Source organism: Sceloporus undulatus, chromosome 1, assembly GCF_019175285.1.
Source record: "Sceloporus undulatus isolate JIND9_A2432 ecotype Alabama chromosome 1, SceUnd_v1.1, whole genome shotgun sequence".
Lineage (NCBI taxonomy): Eukaryota > Metazoa > Chordata > Lepidosauria > Squamata > Phrynosomatidae > Sceloporus > Sceloporus undulatus.
In genome coordinates, this window is record NC_056522.1 from 153,763,671 (window position 1) to 153,783,672 (window position 20,002).

General features: G+C 40.2%; 1 protein-coding gene across 1 annotated transcript in view; it reads right to left on the reverse strand.

Annotated features, from left to right (window-relative positions):
* HS1BP3 (HCLS1 binding protein 3) overlaps positions 1-20,002 on the reverse strand; it is a 42,326-nt gene that overhangs the window by 12,474 nt on the left and 9,850 nt on the right. Inside the window, exons 3-5 of the mRNA XM_042446094.1 lie at positions 15,982-16,189; positions 11,623-11,848; positions 542-699 (exon numbers count right to left, since the gene is read on the reverse strand). Coding sequence (XP_042302028.1) covers positions 542-699; positions 11,623-11,848; positions 15,982-16,189 — 592 coding nt within the window. The remainder of the gene's footprint in view (positions 1-541; positions 700-11,622; positions 11,849-15,981; positions 16,190-20,002) is intronic.

Genomic DNA, 20,002 nt, shown 5'->3' on the forward strand with positions numbered 1-20,002 from the left:
ATGCCAGAACTGGGGTGTGGTGGTGGGGTGGGCCTTTTGGCACATGCAGACAAGGCCCTTGAGAGAAGATTTGACAATAGAAAAGTTACTTTCATGTAGCAAAATACAATCCAATTATCTGTAGATCATTATGTACGATGGACTCATAATCATGCATTTTCTTAGGCGTGTGGGGCTGTGCAGCCAAATAAAAAACTGCACCTTTTCAGCCTTATATTTAGTCTCCCTTTGTAGTGTAACAATATTCTACTTATTAGATATATTTAATACAGTAGTGTTACACAATCAGCTACTAAGAAGGAAAGTGATCTGGTATATTTGTGTCTGAGGGATGAGGGGGTAGATTTCCTTGCTATTAAGCTCAACTCAATCTTTTTAACCAGTATACTTATCTAAATAATAAAATTAAGGATCTGTCACTGTGGAATAAATGATTGCATCCAGAATCTGAGGTAGAATAATTAGGACTTGTACAATCAAAATTTTACATACTTTGTGACACTTCTATACAGATTTGTCAAGAAAGTGAAGGATAACATACTTTCCTTGGCTGCCAACATCCTCTTGTTGCTACTGAATGGAAAATCTTTAGCAGAGCCAAACAAGTCTTCAACTGGATTTGCCTCTTCATCAAAAATTGTTAATGTTGGCTTGTCTTTTTTGGCTGGAGAAGGCTTGGGTTTCTTGGTCTTTTTAGATCTAAAGGTTTAAATGACAACAGGAACAGCTTTTATTAATAATACATTGTGGACTTGCAAACTATGAAGTGTCCAGAGTTGCAAAGCTTGGTCTGGGATTGGGATATCTAACCCTTCCCTCTACCAAAGTTGGGTGGAAGTCAAAAAAGGCAGGCATAATTACAAATCGCTCCCTGCCTAAATCTGCTTTTTGGAAAATCATCAGGAGTTCTGGTCATAGAATTCCTACATCATGACTAATTGAAATCTTAGTCATCTGGTGCTCTCCTGGTGAAACTTAGGGGCTCGACAGACCGCCCCAAAAGGATGGTCTGGAGCTGCCCGTTTTCCCTTTGGAGGGAGCTCACAGCAACCAAACCACGCGGGCTCCCTCAGCACCAAAAAGAACCTGCTAAAAGCGGGTTCTTTTTGGTGGGTGCGGGAGCCACCATCAGTGCACTTGTTGCATCAATGATGCAAGCGCGGCGCCCCGATGTGTGGACGCAGCATCGTGCTTGTATCATCATGGCAGCCTCTGTGTGGACCGGAGACTGCCATGATGGTGCCGCTGCTCTGTATTAGGGTTCAGGAGCATGCGGTTGCTGCATGCTCCCGAACCCTAATTTTGGCCTGTGGACAGCGCTTCCCGCCCATATGTCTTGGGCCTTACTCCACAGCCATGGATCAGGCATCATACAGAACACTTTCTGTGCCTATTTTGAATTTGGCATGTGAATGGTACAATGAGAAGCAGAACTCAGAATGTAAACACATTACTAATTACTTTATGAATAACAAGTTGGAAAACCATTAATGCATTACAAGTACTTTATTATTAAAAATTGATAAAATCCCTTACAGCAAAGTTGGGGAAATAACAAGTAAACCTTACTCACTGTATTTTAAAAACTGTGACATAACTAGTTATCGTGGTATTTTGTGAAAGGGATAGCACTGGACTCTAATAATCCTCCCAAAATAATACATTCCAGGTAACTTACTCGTGACCGGTTATTTACAAGCTCAGATGAGAAATGTTCTTACAGTTCACAATATAAGACTCTACAAGAAATAAAATGGATGTAGCAGCTAAGTTTTTAAAACATTTTAGGATATTAAATTAAATATTAGGATATTCATTGTGCCAGAAAAATAAATAGAAAACATTGTGATACAGTTGCAACATGCTCCCGATGAAGTATAAGAAACTACCACCGGGTTGTACCTGAAAGGCATTTCATTGAATCTGCAGTTCATGATGTATGATGGACCTATAATAAAACATTTTCTTAGGTATCTGGGGCTCCAACTATCCAAATCAATAATGGCACCTTTACATTAATTCATCTATACACTTTATTTCTCCCCTTTTAGTATAGCAGTATCCCACATATGAAATATATTTGAAACAGTACTGTTTATACAGTCAGCTACTACAAAGGGAAGAAGCTTCTCCACACAAATCCTTTCCATAGCCTGTCTTTATTCAGATTGGAGTTTATTCTCTTTATTCTGCCCCAAGACATCTCTACTATGAGCTATCAATTCCAGGGAGTTAATAGGCCATATCAGAGCACAAGAGCAATCATTCTTACTTTGAACGGTGTTTTCAGAGAACTTTCTGAAACACTGCAGTGAACACGCCATAATCTCCTTACTTCCAGAACAATGCACACTGGGAATAGCAATGAAACCTTACAGTGCTATGCACCAAATCAGAGGGTATTAGGAATGTGTGCAGCACAGAAAAATGACAGACAAACGAGGTGTTTCCTAATAATCTGTCTTTATGGTTGAGTAAACCACCTGGTCAGTTAGCTTTTCATATTTTTAAATTTTCCAGAATACCAAAGAACTCAAGGGATGCTAAAAACCATCTCCATTTTAACGAACATTGTGGTGTGTGAGTGTGCATATCCATGTAGGTGTGAAGGGATTTGTAACCATGTTTCCTCCAGATCCTACCTGCTCTATAGTCACCACTTCCTGACATCACGAACACTGCAGATTTCCTAAAGTTGCTTCATAACAAGGAGACACCCTTCCCATAAGTCTGTATTTAGCATCTTTCCGATGTCACAGCCCATGTCTGTCAGTGGCATAAAATGTCTGAACATATAAGAACACTCTCTGAAGGGAATGTGAAACTTTAGAATTCAACAGCCATTGAATAACAGTCCTGTTCCAAAGGAGGAGGATTACCCTGTCAAAATCCAGTAAGTGGGATTAAGCTGAAGGCGGGAAAGCAGAACACTGTAGAGATGAATGATTGCAAACGCTGCTGGACCCAGCGTGACGTCACCAGAAAGAGCTGAGAAAGCAAGCTACTCCATGGGAACAAGCAGCAGAATTCGCAACCTGCCTCACCACTCACTCAAACACTGGTTTATTCTTAGCACAGCTTGTAACTTTTCCAAAACATCCTTTACTTTTAAAGCAAGTCGGGTCTGCCGAGGTCATTTCAATAGGTTTGTTGGCAGTAGGCTAAATGAAGCTTGAGTTGTCATATCCCTCAAAGGGATTTCGGTCACTGCTGGCATACTGCTGTCTCTTCCTGGAAGTAAAACCTTGCTGGATCACAGAATTTATTCAGAAGCTAAGAATTCAGTGGGATTAGATTCACAAAACTAAAACTAAAAAAAGCATCTAGAGAAGGTCCCACTGTAGATATTTCAGTACAGTGGTGCCTCGGGTTACGAAATTAATTCGTTCCGTGGCACCGTTCGTAACCCGAAAAGCCTTCGTAAGCCGAATTGCCATAGGCGCTAATGGGGAAAAGCCGCGATTCCGTGCGAAAAAGCCGAAAAAAGCACCAAAAGTTTTTTCGTAACCCAAAAAAACATTCGTAACCCGAAACAATGTTTTCCTATGGGATTTTTTCGTATCCCGAAAATTTCGTAACCTGGGTATTTCGTATCCCGAGGTACCACTGTAAACTGTGCAGAGGGTAATATTAAAAATATGTAGAATTTCCTCTAACCTGTGTCACTTCATATTTCATGTACTCTATTTTTAAGAGATTGTGAAAAGGACGGCCCAGACACAACAACCCAGACTGTAAATGCTCAAACTTGCTTGGCTTATTTTTTCCTAATACCATCAATATGGGGTGAGTGCAGACATTCATGCCCAGGCTCCTGCTAACCTATATACACTTTCCCTGCCATGAATGAGCCTTTTCAAAAAGCAAGCCAGTTATTCAATTAAACTCATTAAAGGCTCAGGGGGAAAAAAGAGGCAACTGAAATCCACCCCACTGCCATTTCCTATTGTCAACAAAACAGTTCTGTGAATCAAATGATTCAACATTTCCTGTTCCTGGGGTGGAGGCCTGGGAGCTGATCGATGAGGTAATGCTCATTTGGAATTCTATTTGAGAAGTTGAGTCATGCTATTATTGCAAAGCCTCCAGAAGACAAAAGATGCTTAAATCTAGTTCGGCTCCAAAGCTGGAGAAAAGAAGAACCATTCAGTTCTATTTAGCTGGTTGGAGGGTGATTGCTTATACAGCTAGCTTTTTAAAAAATAAACCTGCCCCCATTTCTCATCCACCTTTATCTGGGCTCTGCCACTTCAGAATGGCAATGAAGGACTGGTGACTGAATGTTTCTTCATTCTATTCCAAATCCTTTTCCCATTCATACAAACCAAACAACACTTCACACACAAAACTGTATTTTACAGGGAAGATGCCAGCCACAGATGCTGGCGAAACGTCAGGAAGAAACTTTTCTGGAACATGGCCACATAGCCCGAAAAACCCACAAAAAACTATGTACGCCGGCCATGAAAGCCTTCGACTTTACAGGGAAGAGTTTAAGCTTACCCCTCTCTCTGACATGCCAGTTTTTTTATACATTGCTCAGACCTAGGGAGGGCTTTCCCTGGGACATTTTGGTACCCCTGAGACAAAAGACAAAATGACATCTCATCTCTAACCCACACTGAGTAGATACCTGGACTGTAGGGATGTAATTCTTCACCCAGGCTGCTGCCATACTGCAGAATTAATGCAGTTTGACATTGCTTTCAGTGTTGTCAGTTTCCGGGGAATTTCTTGGAATCCAGGGAATTTAATTCATTTCTTTCCGGGGATTTTAACTGAACAGTGATAATAAATATTGGGTAATTTCAGGGATTTGGGATTTTGGTAAAACATTCCGGGGAATATCTTCAAGGCTTGTTGGCAACACTGGTTATGGCTCCATCCTATCGGATTTGTAATTTGTTGTGGCACCAGGGCTCTCTGAGAGAGAGAAGGCTAAGTAGCTTCCACAACTACAAATCCCAGAATTCTACAGCATTGAGATATGGCAGTTAAAGCCATGTCAAACTGCATTAATTCTGCAGTGTAGCTGCAGCCTCAGTTTCTTATCAAAGGAAGCAACAAGTCATTTTGTTAATTTTCTTCTTGCTGCAATAAAGTGTTCTAAAAAGTGTCCAAAACCCACAAAGTTTTTGTCCTTATACATAATTCAGGGCTTGTCCTGCACAAAATTTGGGTGTGGTCCCCCCCCCCCAAGAAAACAACATATCTACACATTATTACACATTATACAGCATTATTATTTTTTCCTACAGAAAAATCTGTTTCCTGAACAGAAAATGTTGTTTTCCATGCCAAAGAAATACATCCATTTTAGACAGGGCATATCATAATTTGTGAATAGTTCTAAAATGTGAGTTTTGAATATTTTTGATATTCCTTCCAGCCCTATTAGATTGGCAACTGAATCCACTCGCTCACAGAAACAAAGAATCATAGAGTTGGAAGGGACCACAAGGGTCATCTAGTCCAACTTCCTATCTTGCAGGAATACACAACTAAAGCACTCCTGGGAGTTGGTCATCCAATCTCTGTTTTAAAAACTCCAAAGGAGAATTCACCACTCACCAAAACCACAGGTTTGGTAACATACATCATACTGTGTCTTTCACAAAACAAATGCATGAATATACAGAGGATAGCATTAGTAGTAATGGTGGTGGTAGTTGCTGTTGTTATTATGTCAGGTAAAAGCACATTGCTGCACCAATGAGCTTGAAAGGGAAGGGGGAAAAAACAAGCTGTTGCTGCAACACAGAAGGCGTATCATCATGTTGACAAACGTTGTTGTCTAAAAATGGCAGCTTTGATAGACAACTGGGATTGGAAAAGGACAAACATTTGCACCACTCCACACTTGGTAACAGCCAAGCGTGTTTACAGACTTGGCTCGTAACTCAGCCATTGTCAAAAGCAAACCCCCAGAGGCTCTGCAGCTGTCTGCCTGGACAAGAGTAGCCATTCTGAACAGGTGGCTGTAGAAGATGTACGCTTCAAATTATCATCAGAACTGAGACGCCTTTTTATTATTTAGGGTGTCATCTCAGGCCAAGTTGGCCAGTGTATTAGTCTGGAATATGAATTGTAAATAATACAATATAATAGTAATATAATATTATATATTAATATAATATAATATAAAAAGACAAATTTGTCTGGAATACAAAAAGCCTCCTCACATCCTCACACTTTTGTCCCTCCATTTGCAGCTGATACAGAAAGCAATTCGCTGGCAAAGCAGCAACACAGGTTCTGCTTGGTTATACCAACGAGCTCTCTGTGTGTATGTTTGTGCACATATCAAAACAAGGCTGCATATACATGGATATATACAAGACTGTTAGTGGTAGCACTGCACACTTGTATTTAGCTTATACCATACTTTGGCCCCAATAAAGGCTGAATCTGCATTGCAGAAATAATGCAGTTTGACACCACTTTAATGGTCATGGTTCCATGCTGTGAGATTCTGGGATCTGTAGTTTGTTGTGGCACTAGAGCTCTCTGACAGAGAAGGCTAAAGAACTCATTACTGTAGTGTGCCTTCAACTCAATTCTGATTCATGACAACCCTAAGATGACCCTATCACAGGGTTTTCTTGGCATTATTCACAATTTTCAAAATAAGTATAAATTCCAAATAGCAAACCTTGATTTTGCCATCTTAAATAAGAGGAAAAAATTTACTGTGCCATTATATTTAATGAGACTTGAGCATCCACAGATTTTGATATCCATGGGGTGTCCTAGAGCTAAACCTCAGCAGAGACCAAAGGCCCACTGTACAACTAATATAGCAGGATGAGCAGGCAACCAAGCTGGAAAGTATTTTTGTGAGGCTTCTAAATTGTGTGGATTTATTTGCAAGCCTGGTTTCAAAGTCCAACATCTACAGCTGAAAGGAGCAATGGAAAAAAGAAGAGGGGGAGGTTGTTTTAAGGTGAATTTGAATTCTACCTTGAATGAAGAAATAGCAGATACTCTTCTTCTTAACTTTAGAAACAAACCTTGTATTCTGAATGCTAATTATACATTTAAAGAGAATTACAGATTACATCCCTTGGAGTTAACAAAAACCCTTTTCATTTTAACCTTACACAACTGCTAATCTATTCCCAGCAGCAAAGAAACAATTGTAGATCATTAGCTCTACTGATACAGGCAGCTGTGAAATGAAATCTTACCTCACAGGCAAATAAATGCATAATCCCCACTTGTTCTTTTTTAATAACTTCTCATTTCTCTAACTGGATTGCTGCTCTACCTGGGACACTGTGCAACCCTATGCACCATAATGGGCAATTTCAGTGGGTCTGGGGGCCAATTTTCTGTTGTTAAGATCCTCTAGTGGTTACATGAATTGCCAAATATTCCTTCCCATCAAATGAAGCATTACAAACCTGGAAGTGACTGGACTACTTCTAATTTTGAAAAGCAGGAGTTTTTTATGCTAAAAAGTGTAGTGGGGCTGCAACGTATTTAAAAGGTGAGTTGGTTCTCCTAAAGGTTTCCAGATATGATTTACCATTTTGGCAGACAGAAAAGGGGGCATTCGGGTTGGTCAGGTAGAAGTAGTATGCTGTCGTTTTCTGAGTGCTGGATTAGGAGTCTGGGAGACCAAGGTGTGAATTGCTGCTTGGCTTTGAAAAACAACAGCAATAGCAAGTACTTTTCTATACCATTTATAAGTGAACTAGCACTCTTAAGAGGTTTACAGTGTGTAAGCCAATTGTCCCTAACAATCCGGATACTCATTTTACCAACCTACAAAAGGATAAAAGGCTGAGTGAACCTTGGAGCCCTGCAGGATCAAACTCATAGATTATCGCACTGGAGTTAAAACGTTCCCCAGTGTGTTCTTACGGGGGCGAGCACAGAGCGTGATGGGAACCCGATGGGGCCCAGAATGCTAGATTCCAGGGGACGCCATTTCTGGGAACGCTTTGAAACAGTTTCCAGAAATGGCGTCCCCTGGAGCCCGATGGGAATACTTGGCAGAAGTACCATATTTTCAATATGGTACTTTTGTTCTATCAGTGCTTTTAGTTCTGTAAATGTCTTTGTGATTTGCAAACAAGTTAAAACCAAGCTATAATTACTCCTTCTTCACTTCAACTCCTGTGAACCAACACAAGGAATTACTGCCCACTACCTTCAGATTATTATTATTAGTAGTAGTAGTAGTAGTAGTATTAAAGATGCTATATGGACTGAGCACAATAAACACTCATTTTCTCAAAAATAATTTAAGAATTCTCAAATAAGGTCTAGTGTGGTATATTGGTTTCAGTGTTAGACAAGGACTCTGGAAGAATCCCTGTTCAATTCTGGAAATCCACTGGATGATCCCTGGCAAGTCGCATTCTCCCAGCCTAAGAGGAAGGCAATTGCAAGCCTCCTCTGAATAAATCTTGGCAAGAAAACCATCAGATAGAGTCAACATAAGTCAAAATGAACTTGAAGATACACAGAAAACAACGGCAAATGAGATGCTAAAAGCTTCCTGGCACCCCTAAGTACTCCAATGTGGCCAATATTGTCCACTTTACACATCCAATTTATTATTTTTAAGACACAGCCATTTCTTGACTGTATCCAAGCATGTTTTCAAAGTTCACACCAAGTTTCAAGAGCATCCTGTTGGGTAAAAATCAAAAGCAGAGGGTATGTTGGGATGAGGGACCCTCCTAGTTATGGAAGTCCTCTTATGACCCTTTGGAACTTAGACAAATGTCTGGCAAAAAAAAAACCCACAGATCCAACAAAACCTGAGAAGCAAGTTTATTTGTTTTGGCATCAGGATTTTTTCCCCTACTTAATACATTTAGTATCAGTAGAATATCCAGGAAAATGAATTGCCTAATTCAAAAGACCATTTTCCTATCCAAAAAAGGGCAGTCACTTTTATATATGCATACAGAAAAACAATGCTTTTTTATGCAGCTTCTCAGAATAAATAATAATCTAACTGGTGGGACTTTGGATTTAATTTTTTGTGAAACTCAGGCATCAGCGCTATGACTATGGGAGGGGAACAAAGCGAGGGCAGTGTCCCCAAAATAAGTATTCTGTTCTCTCATATGAAACTTTTCTCTAGTTCACCAAATTTCTAGTATTGTAGTAACTTAAAACTTCAGTTGAGCATTTTGAAATACAGTTTAGGGATCCAAAAAGTGGGACAGGCAAAGATATCAAGGAAATGCAAATACAGCAAATAGAAGAGTTCTAGGTGTGCATTTTTCTGGCTCTCCATCATTCTAAGAATTTGGGGAGTGGAGGGAAATTTTATTTGGTGGGGCAGAACTCATATTTGGAGAGGTGAGGAACTCATTTTGCCCCTTTCCCTCTCCACCACAGCTACATCTTGTCACACTTTATGGATCCTAAAGTTTTATAGGGAACAGTTTTAATTTTGAGCAAGACATGAAAGTTGTTTAAATGAATCATGTTTAAAATACACTAAAGGATAAGACTGGGTAGGTAGGAGAATGATTTCACATTAAACTATATGGATCAGCTATAATTAAATACACTGGCAAACTTTTGTTTTCCTAAGAAGAAGGGGCAAAGTTGGACCAGGGCTTTAACACTGGAAAAGGGATGATGCACACTTTTCCCCTTGAGCTGTTTCAGTAACACAAAGTAAACCTCTAAAGTTGTGTATTATTAGCCGTGGAGAAGAAAATACAAAGATAATACCAATCTTTGCATGTTTTCTCTCTGCATCTATTCTCACCTGGGGTGTGGCTACAAGGACTGATTAAGACATATTGAAACCTGAAGCAGTGATAGGTATGAGAGGCCCCATAACATCACTGGGAAAATTCTATTATTCTTACAGAAACTACAAAAGTTTGAACCTTCTCTCTTGTGGAACATGAGCATAAGCTAATGAACCAAAAACTCTGGTTTGGTCCATACTTGGCTTTCTGTTGTGCCATAGTTCAAATGGGGTTTTATTGGTTGCTTTCGTTGGCAGTAGGTTTTGTAGATGTGTTGCAGCCATCGCTGCCTCCCTAGAATTGTTTGGGAAGTCTAGCATCCAGCAGCATGTATCTGACCATCTCTGTCAAGGATCTGTCCTTTCTCTCAGCAATTCCATTCTGTTCATGTACATAAGGAATGTAGCATTTATGTTCAATTCCTTGTTCTCTCAAGTACATCTGCACTTCATGTGAAAGATACTGGCTACCACTGTCTGACTGTATAGCCTCAGGTCATTTTCCAAATCTGGTACTAACCATGACTACATATTGCTTCAGTAGCTCACAGATCTGAAGTACCAGTTATCACTTCTGTATTATTTTAAGTTACTAGAAATAAAATCAGTACTTCTTTCTTTCTTTCTTTCAACTGGATGAATGAGACAATGACTTTTATTTGTCCAAACTCTTTAAATGCTGCTTGCAGGCTTTAGAAAACTAGAGTGGTGCAGTGGTTTGAGTGTTGGACTGCAACTCTGGAGATCATGATTCAAATCCCTGCTTGGTTATGGAAACCCACAGGGTGATCTTAGGCAAGTCACATTCTCTCAGCCTCAGAGAGGCAAAAACACACCTTTCTCTTAACAAATCTTGCCAAGGAAACCCCATGATATGGTCATCTTAGGGTCACCCCAAATTAGAAACTGCTTGAAGACACAGACAATAATAATTCTGCCTTTAGAATTACAGAGAGCTCCTTATCCATTAGATGGACAGAAAAAAAACAAATTGATTAGTAGGGAATGAGGGAGAATAGGGTTTTTGCTGTTGTTGTTGTTGTTGTTGTTGTTGTTGTTGTTGTTGTTATTATTATTATTATTATTATTATTATTATTATTATTATTATTATGTGGTTGTTGTTGTCATTTATTATGTACATTCAAGTCATTCCTGACATATGGTGACCTTTAAGTGAAGCTATCATGGGGCAGGATTTGTTCAGAGAGGGCATGCCTTTGCCTTCCTCTAAGACTGAGAGAGTGTGACATGCCCAAGGCACCCAGTGGATTCCCATGGCTGAGTGGGAATTCAGGTCCTGGTCTCTGAAGCTATAGTCCAGAATTCAAACCACCCCAACATGTCAACTCAATAAGGACACAATCTAGACAAAAAAATTAAGAGGATAAATCCAAGTGCTAACCTCAACTGGAAATTTGGTAAATCAGCACTTAAATAAACCTTGTCAACTCAGTGGTTCTACTTAGTTTGGGCTAAACATTAGCCCACAAGCATTAAATTCTGACTGATTTCATTTTCAAGTCTTCTAGTGAAATCAATCAGGCTTAAATAAATTGAGCTTAAACTTGACTGGACTTTGTTTACATTAGACCCCTCCATCACGTTCCATTGTATCAGTTAGCTCAAAAATAAATTAGCTCAGAAAGCTCCTGTTTGATTGGTACATCAAGATACTAAGATCTCTCTCACTCCTTCCCTTGATTGGTAGGTTCTGGGATTGGATCCAAGATCCTCTGTATGTAAAGTATATGCTCTTGGTTGCAAAGGAACCCTCCCCTTTCACTTGCTCTCCATCTCTTGCTTAATGGGCACTGTTAGAATTCAAACACTTTTTTCTTGATAAATGAGATCTGAATCACGTTGAAATTATTGGATAAGAATAATTAAAGGGACATACTTGAGAACACCAAGTGGATCAACATCTTCTTGTGCCTCCTCCTCCTCCTCCTCCTCCTCTTCTTCTTCTTTTCCCACTTTCACTTCTTGCTCTTTTGGTGAAGGGAATTGAGGAATTACATTGTCTGTCCTCTCTTCTTTAAAGAAATCAAATACTTCATTTTCTTCATCTTCCTTATCAGGAAGGTTTTTGCCCTTAACATCAATGATGCTAGAGGGTCTGGTTCCTGGTTGGGGGGGGGGGGGAATACAAAAACCATGCATGAAAAACAGTGATACAAAACTGCTACAGTCAACCTGCATCTGGTATTACTAACTTTAAGATGTTTGACCAAGAATACAGAAATATATCCTTATATGTATAAAATCAACACACTTGCAAGTCATATCACTAAACTGCTTCTGGGCAAAGCGTTAATGTCAGGATCATAGGTCCTGCCATATTTGCTAGCCTTATATTTTGTATATGACTTGAAATACTAGATGATGGGATGTGCTACACATTTGGTGATGCTGGGTGGAAGAATTCTTTAGCATATGGTGCCAGATAATGAGCAGATAGATGGGGAGCTATCAAGGTCAGTTTCATGACAGCCCTTGGTACTGAAAGGAAAGAGGAATGTGCAAAAAGTGTTTGAATTTCTATGTGTTTTTAATACACTGTGTAACTGAATATGCTTCAGTCCTGACAACACTGTTATGCTGTGATCAACTCAGTTGTTTTCTGAATAAAGCTTTCTGACTCTTTTGAGGCTTGTGTTTCTGAAGTCAACCAGTACATGACAATTAAACAGCAATGTACAGATATTCTCTTCTTTCTTTTTTTTTCTTTAATGAGGGGGAGAAGGACTCAGAAGGCATAATAGGAAAACATGGGAGAACTGCAAACTGAAAATGATGTTGTCAGGACTTCTACAAGTGTGTATGAATAAAGAAGTGCAACTGCAGAGGAACACTCTGGTCTGGATGCACTTGTCCATTTGGTCCAATAGACTGCCATCTTTCACTTAGACGAATCACCCCACTCTGGGATTACAAAGTGTGCTATGGGTACACTACCACTCATCTCATTAGCACAGTGGTTCTTAATTAGGGAGGATCCAGGCATTGTTGGACTTCCAACCCCTGAAGCCCCAGTAGTGTGGCCAATGGTGACAGATTCTGGTAGTTTGTCCAGGAACTACCTAGATCCAGGCCCAACCTTAACATGAGTTGGGAGGAGATGAGCCACCTTACATGACAGATATCTAGGGTCAGCAAATCTGCTACACGCCATGTTTTGCAAAAGTGTTCTTGAGAACCGCTCTGCCTGGTTTTCCAGGGCCAAAAAACTCCTTGTCAATCATCTTTGTGGCCACCAGAGCTGAGCTCCTTCTTGACAACTCACAACAGATAGGGCCCTCTGTGAAGACAGAGTGGACTTCTGCAGCTGCAGCTACAATGTGGAAAGCAACTCCCCTAGCTCTATACAGAATGATGGCTAGGGCAGCTCCTTCTATACAGGGCTTTACAGAGCTGAAGGAGATGAAAATAGGTCAGTATGTAAAGTCTGCACACCTCAGGCATTTCATTCTATAAGTGGAGGCTACAACCAACCCGTTCCATTCAAGCACAGGAGACCAGATGGCTCCATCTGTGCTAGCTGCCACAATGTAAAATTAATGCAGTTTGACACCACCTTAGCTGTCATGTTGCCATTCTATGTTGTGACACCAGAACTCTCTGACAGAGAAGGCTAAATATCTCACAAAACTACAAATCCCAGAATTCAATAGCATTAAGCCATGCAGTTAAAGCAATGTCAAGCTGCACTATTTCTGGAGTGTAGCTGCAGCCTTTGTTGCACCTCATCCATCCATCATGCCTTCCTTTCTAAGTTATCAACACTACCCACCAACTGAAACTCATAAGAGATGCTGGTGCTGCTGAGCAAGGATAACCAATGGAAGGAATGACCAGATGATAATGGAGGATGTTGGGGCTTAACTGGGAGTGAGTGAATCAAGGTGCTGTAAGGGTCATTTGGGCCACTGTGCACTGCCTCTGAAGCCTCAATGAGATGGTAGTGCTGGTGATTTGGACCAACTGTAAAACCTGTTGAGGTCACTTCTCCTCCTTCAAGAAGATAATCTCTTTGTTTCTTTTGCCTGGAGAGGGAATGTCCATGGGGCTCCAATTCTAAGAATGGCTAGTAGCTTAGCCCCAGACAAGTGCTAGCTTTTATGGGATCTTATAACCAAGTAGAGACCAACTTATTTTTTCTGTCCCCTTCCGTATCCTAAGATGGCTTTCCTAAGACAGTAAACAATTTTTTTTACCTTACAATGGCATCATGTCCAATTACTCTTGGTTATCTCACAAGCTCATTTTACACTAACCCTTCTATACACTTCTTAGATACCAAATATTACTACATATAGAGCTGCAACCAGTAAAACTCACTCCTTGTCTCTGGTGTTGTGGCACCCTGAGGTGTGTGGGGAATATTCTGCTTCCCTCCTCACATGTCTGGAGCTTCACAGCATGAGAAACACAGCTCTAGAGCAATTGAAAATAGAATCAAATTCTGTCTAAAGACAATGTGTGCCGCTCCCATGTAGAAATAATGCACTTTGACACTACTTTAACTGTCATGGCTCCGTCCTACAGAACCCAGGGATTTGTAGTTTTGTGTGGCCCCAGCACTCTTTGACAGAGAAGACTAAAGAACTTGTAAACCTGCAAATCCTAGGAGTCATAGGATGGTGTTACAGCATCTAAAGTAGTATCAAACTGCAATGTTTCTACAGTGTAGATGCACCCAAAGTTAGGCTGTACTTTTTCCACCACAAACCCAACAACCATGATGTTAATAGCCCAAGGCAAGCTGTGCAAAAAGTTTGCTACCAGAAGAAATTAAACCAGAAATTTGCCAGTGTGAAAAAGCTTCTCTCCAAACCTAAACCCTGGCTTGCTGTTCCTCCAACAAGTCTGATGCCAAAACTCAGTTTCAAAAGCTGGCTTCAAACTCTGGCTCATTGGAGGACTGAAAAGCCAGTGGTTCTAGTCCACATGTGACTGCAAGCATTGGTTTAATTAGAATACATCTATACCACCTCTTGAGACAAAGCTTCCACAGAATGGTTCTCAGAGTAAAAAATAAATAATATAGAATATTGTTGATTAAAAGAACCTAAAACATTTAAAATAGTGACAGTGGTAAAATGATAATATAAAAGATGGGCCTACATTCAAAAGGTCTTTAACATTAGGAAGAACAGACAGGAAGGAAGCTATGTTATATATCTTGGCACAGGGGATTTTATAAAGGGCCACCATAAAAAAGTTCATTTCTATGTCCACCTGCACACATGAACACCATCACCAACCTAGTTAAGTTCCAGATTTGTTTAGTCACTCCTATTTGCAGAAAAGGTAAAGCAGGAGCAATTGGACAGTACATACCACCAAGCTTAACCGTTAGCAGTAAATCAGGATCCTAATGAATTCTGGAATAGCCTCTTGTGCAAGCATGACAAACTAACGAAGCCCATTTCAAGTTCTCCAAAGGAGCTAAGGCAGTGGAGAAGAAGGGGTGGACATATGCCCATTCCAGCTTCTCCATGGCCATGGCTCTCAGGGACCTGGGCCAGGGAACACCAACCCTAATGATGCCATTGGTCATGACACAAGATTTTTTTTCCCTCACGTATCACAGCTTTTTTGTGAATAAAAGGTTTTAAAACTCAAAAACAATAAAACAAAAATATTGGAATTTGCCTTGTCATACCATGTTTTGCCTCATCACACCATCTCACTCACAGAGATGGTGGGTGATTACATAGAAAACAGTGCATTCTGTACTCTTGTTTTCTGCCCAAAATTTTGTGTTTTGCACAAACAATGTTTTGCAAAAAACAAAACAAAAACCAAACCATTTTTGTACTTAGGTTCTAAAGTGCAAAAGCCTCCCCCCCCCCCCCACTCCCACCTACTCTACATTCTGTACTTGGCAGAGACAATCCCATTTAATCCTCTGCCATCTCACTTTTCATCTGCTTTTAAGATGTCCTAGTTTCTGTCTCCTCCTCCCACCTCCCTTTGTCCCCCATTTACTTCAGTTGCTGCAAAATGAATTCAAAGCAAAACATTAGTTTGCATTCAATGCAGCAAGGGAAAAAGAGAGGAGGGGTCAGAATCTTGGCCTTCCCCAGAGAATCAAGCATTTAGATTAGATTTAACATTTTTGAAAATAAAACAGAGAAAGGAAAACACCACTCATTTTGCTTGCTTTTTTTTTTTTTTTGGCCAACCTTTGAGCCACTGAATCAATATTTGAACGATTCAACACTTTGTTTACAGAACAGATTTGTGAGATTACCTAGGAATTCCAGTAATTCAGGGCTTGTGGCTAGACCTGTATCCTTTGCAATGGATCTCATGATCTCATTGAATGCAACTCTCCGTTCTCGAATATCAGATTCCCCAACAAACAGCACTTTCCTTGGCAGCGGTGGCAAAGAGGCTTGTGGATAACGTGTGACCAGCTTTTGATAAAACTCTTCAATCTCACTGTACTTTTTAGAGACCTATAACAACATGGCAAAACATATACTTTTATTAAATGGCAGATACAGGGGATGCATGCAACAGACCAGACTATTCTGGAAGATTCTGAAGAGATTAAACATTTTGCTTCATCATAAAATCTCACTGTCATCCGTGCAAACTACAGGGCAATGAATGTCCTCCTCAACTGCAGTTTCACTGTGTATTGCAAGTGCCCCCCCAATGGAACCAGAACATATTAAATAAAATCGCATCTCAACATTTTATTCAAAAGTAGTAAAATATTTAGAGTGGTTTGGAGGACCAAGGCTAGCATTAGCACTTAGTTTCTGCAGATAAGTGCCAGGGACTATTACCAAGGCCTGCTATAGCTCAACAGTGCAGCATATGCTTTGCATGCAAAAGGTTGCAGCTTTATCCCTTGGCATCTCCAGGAAGGACTAGAAAAATTCTGCCTGAAAAAGCACTGATACGAGTCAGTGTTGACAGTACTAAGCTAGATGGATGGATGTTTTTTCCTCGGGTCCAACACTCCAAGCAGGACCAGGATTTAAATGGATCTTTCATAGCCCACAATGTATGTGATCTAGCATCACTTTGAACTACTGTAGCAAATAAAAGATTGGGTAAAGCTGTTGCCAAGCTTTATCCGATCAGATAAAGTGACAAGACAGAAAATGAGTGTAATAGTGTCATGGAGCTGTGATGGTACTTGGGAGGTGAAGACAGCTATTTATGCCATCTTGAGCTCATTGGAGGAAAGGTGGAATACAAATGTATCTAATATCTAGGTGATAAAAGAAGGGCACACCAGACCATACTTTGCTCAGAGCAACTCTCACACCAGGAGCCAGGCTGCAGAAGATTCAAGATCTTGTTTCAAAGCTATGCCCAGCTGTGATGCTCCTCAAATCACTTTTAGCAAGTGGTTCACACTGAGGAAAGGCACATATTCTAGTCCAGTTTTCCTACTTCAAGGCTCACAGTTTCTAGATGCCAGCCATTACTGCAAGGGTGGGGAGTCCTTAAGATGTTTTGGAGAACAGTCCCCACAATTGTTTGTTACTGACTACATTCGGTTTGTGAAAGTTAAAGTTCAAAGCATTTATGGAAGCAAAGATTCCCCAGCCCTGTACAGTACTACAGAAATCCAGTAATGTCCACAAAGAACTCTGTATAAAGAAGTTTATTTGAAGTTATTTAACTAATCTACCAACTTGGAAGACAATTTAAAGAGGATGCCATTTCTTAGAGGAAATATTGATTTATTTTTTTAATGACTAAACTATATTCTGAACAAAACTGGAGGATATAGAGATAGTTAAGGCTGCATTTTAAATGTCTGAACATGATCTCATCTTGCCTTCTGGGTGTAGCTAAATCAGTATGTCTACCACCCCCAAACAGGTATGAAAACTCCCTTATTCTTTGTTGCAAATGTTTTATGCCAGCCTGCTTTGCATTCAAGCCCCTTACCAAGTGAACAGAAATATTCCACAAAATATAAGCCTCTCTTTCATTCACCCATTAAAGGATAAACTCGCATTCCAGGTTAGGGTAAGAAAATCACTCACTTCAAATGGGAGCCCATCATGTAAAGCTCATACTCTCAGCAATCTATGGATTGCTAGTTATTATGTCTTCAGCATGAAAATATTCTTCCTAACCTCCTGTGTCCAATTGCCTGTAAATCAGAATAAGCACTTTAACTAGTGGTTGGGTGCCCTCTACTGGTATTCTCCATTACTGGCAAGATTAACAATCTACATTCTATAACTTCATTGGGATATAGAAATAATGCTGTTGAATTCATCATTAATAATTATTCAAAAAGAATGGCGGAAAACCAAATAAAAACAGCTTTACTTTTGCACCATTCTTTTTTAATCACCTGGTACCGGAAAGTACACAGGAACCTCCAAATCCAAACAGGTGAGACAACTGTGTACCAGAGGGACATCTCTCAAATCTCCAAACATTTAAACCAGTATATTTAGCCACATTGTGCATTCACCAGGACAGCAAGAGTTGCAACACAAACATTTGTGGCAATGATCTGTGGCCTCATTCCCACTATGGTTTAAACCAGATCGTGATTTGGTACTACCCGGTTTAAACAACCATGGTTCCCACTTAATCCAAATCGCTGAAGTGATTCAGAAAGAGGGGGGCATGGTTTTGACCCATTTAACCCACGTCAAAAAGACACTGGTTTTTTCCAGGGTCTTTTGGGCTGAACTGCTTTATTTCTAAATTCAGTTCAGAAATGGAATTCTTGGTAAGTGGGAATGAGGCCTGTGAAAAACCTGACAAGGCAATGTCTGAAATATGGGTCATATGGAACAACATAGTGCGAATAAGTATGAATTCTCCATTTCTGAATTTTGTATAATACACATTTTAGGAAAGCATTAAGGATACTTCCCTCCTTCAGCTATAATAAGCAATTACAATTAAAAGTACAACTCATCTGAATCTATTAGTTAAGGAGGAAAGCTAATTGCAACTCAAAAACTGTGTTGTTACAAGGTGATGCAATGTTTGACTTAACATAAAAACACATTTTCTCCAAAAATGTAATTATTATTCTGGTACACTTTGTGCTAATGTGAGACACTCAATATAGATAAAAGGTTACCAAATCAGCTTGAAAACATACCTTGGGGTGTTTCTCCACAGCCTAAAAAATCATGCCCAAACTAATTTTGCCCTTTGAGAGATTTCTACACACATAAAACTACTGAAAAATCTGCATGTGATCAGTACAAGGAGATAACCATGTTACAGTTCAGTCTCTTGTTCCCTCTTCCTCTCTCACTCTCAGTCACACGCCCTTTTGTTGATAAATGGATTTACTCTTCCAGCATCAGTCCTTCACACTGCATTAGTTGTCATTCCAGAATCAATTCCCCACACTAAAGCATCAACAACTGAAGGGATTGTTTAGCTCAGTGGTACTTGAACCTTTTATCCTTGGGACTCACTCACTTTACATCTACATGCAGATATCATGCCCCCACCCTTGACTTAGCATATGAAAATTTAACACACACACACACAAAATATTTGGGAGGAGGAATCAGGGTCTCCAAGTCTCCTGCCCCCCCTTGAACAACTCTTGTACCCCCTCCCCTCCCAGGCTAGCTACAACCATCCTAGCACAAACTTCACAGAGAAAGATGTTCTGGGGGGGATGAGTACATGGAAGAAGAGTGGGGACATGGCAACACATAGATCAGCATGCATATAAGAACACACATAAATGCGCATGTGTGAATGCCAGGGAGAAGGTGAGAAAGGGAGATCATTGTTCTCCTGTGAGAGGGAGAAAACATATACTGTACTTAGGTGGAGGGAGAAAAAAATTACTTTTACATTTAATTTTTTTTTACATTTACATACAATATATACAGTGGGCCCTTAGCATCCACTGGGGTTTGATTCCAGTACCCCCTGGTGGCATAGTGCATTGGTGTCCCTTATATAAAATCACAAAATCAAGGTTTGCTTTTGGGTTTATACACACACACACACACACAGTCCACCAGTCCCATATGCGGGCTTGCCCTACATAGATTTGAGCTCATGCGGATGGCAAGCCCAGGGGGACAGAATGACATGTGTGCCCATGGGAGCACATCTCCATTGAAATCAATGGTTTTTGAGGTCCTGTGGCTTTTCCCCATATGTGTGTGGGGTGAGTGTCCAGACTGGATCCTCGATGTTTAGAAAGGGACCACTTATATTCAAGCCATAAATGGTTGAATCTGTGGATGCAGAATATATGGATATGGAGGGCCAACTGAATATATTTCCATATGTATTTTTAATGT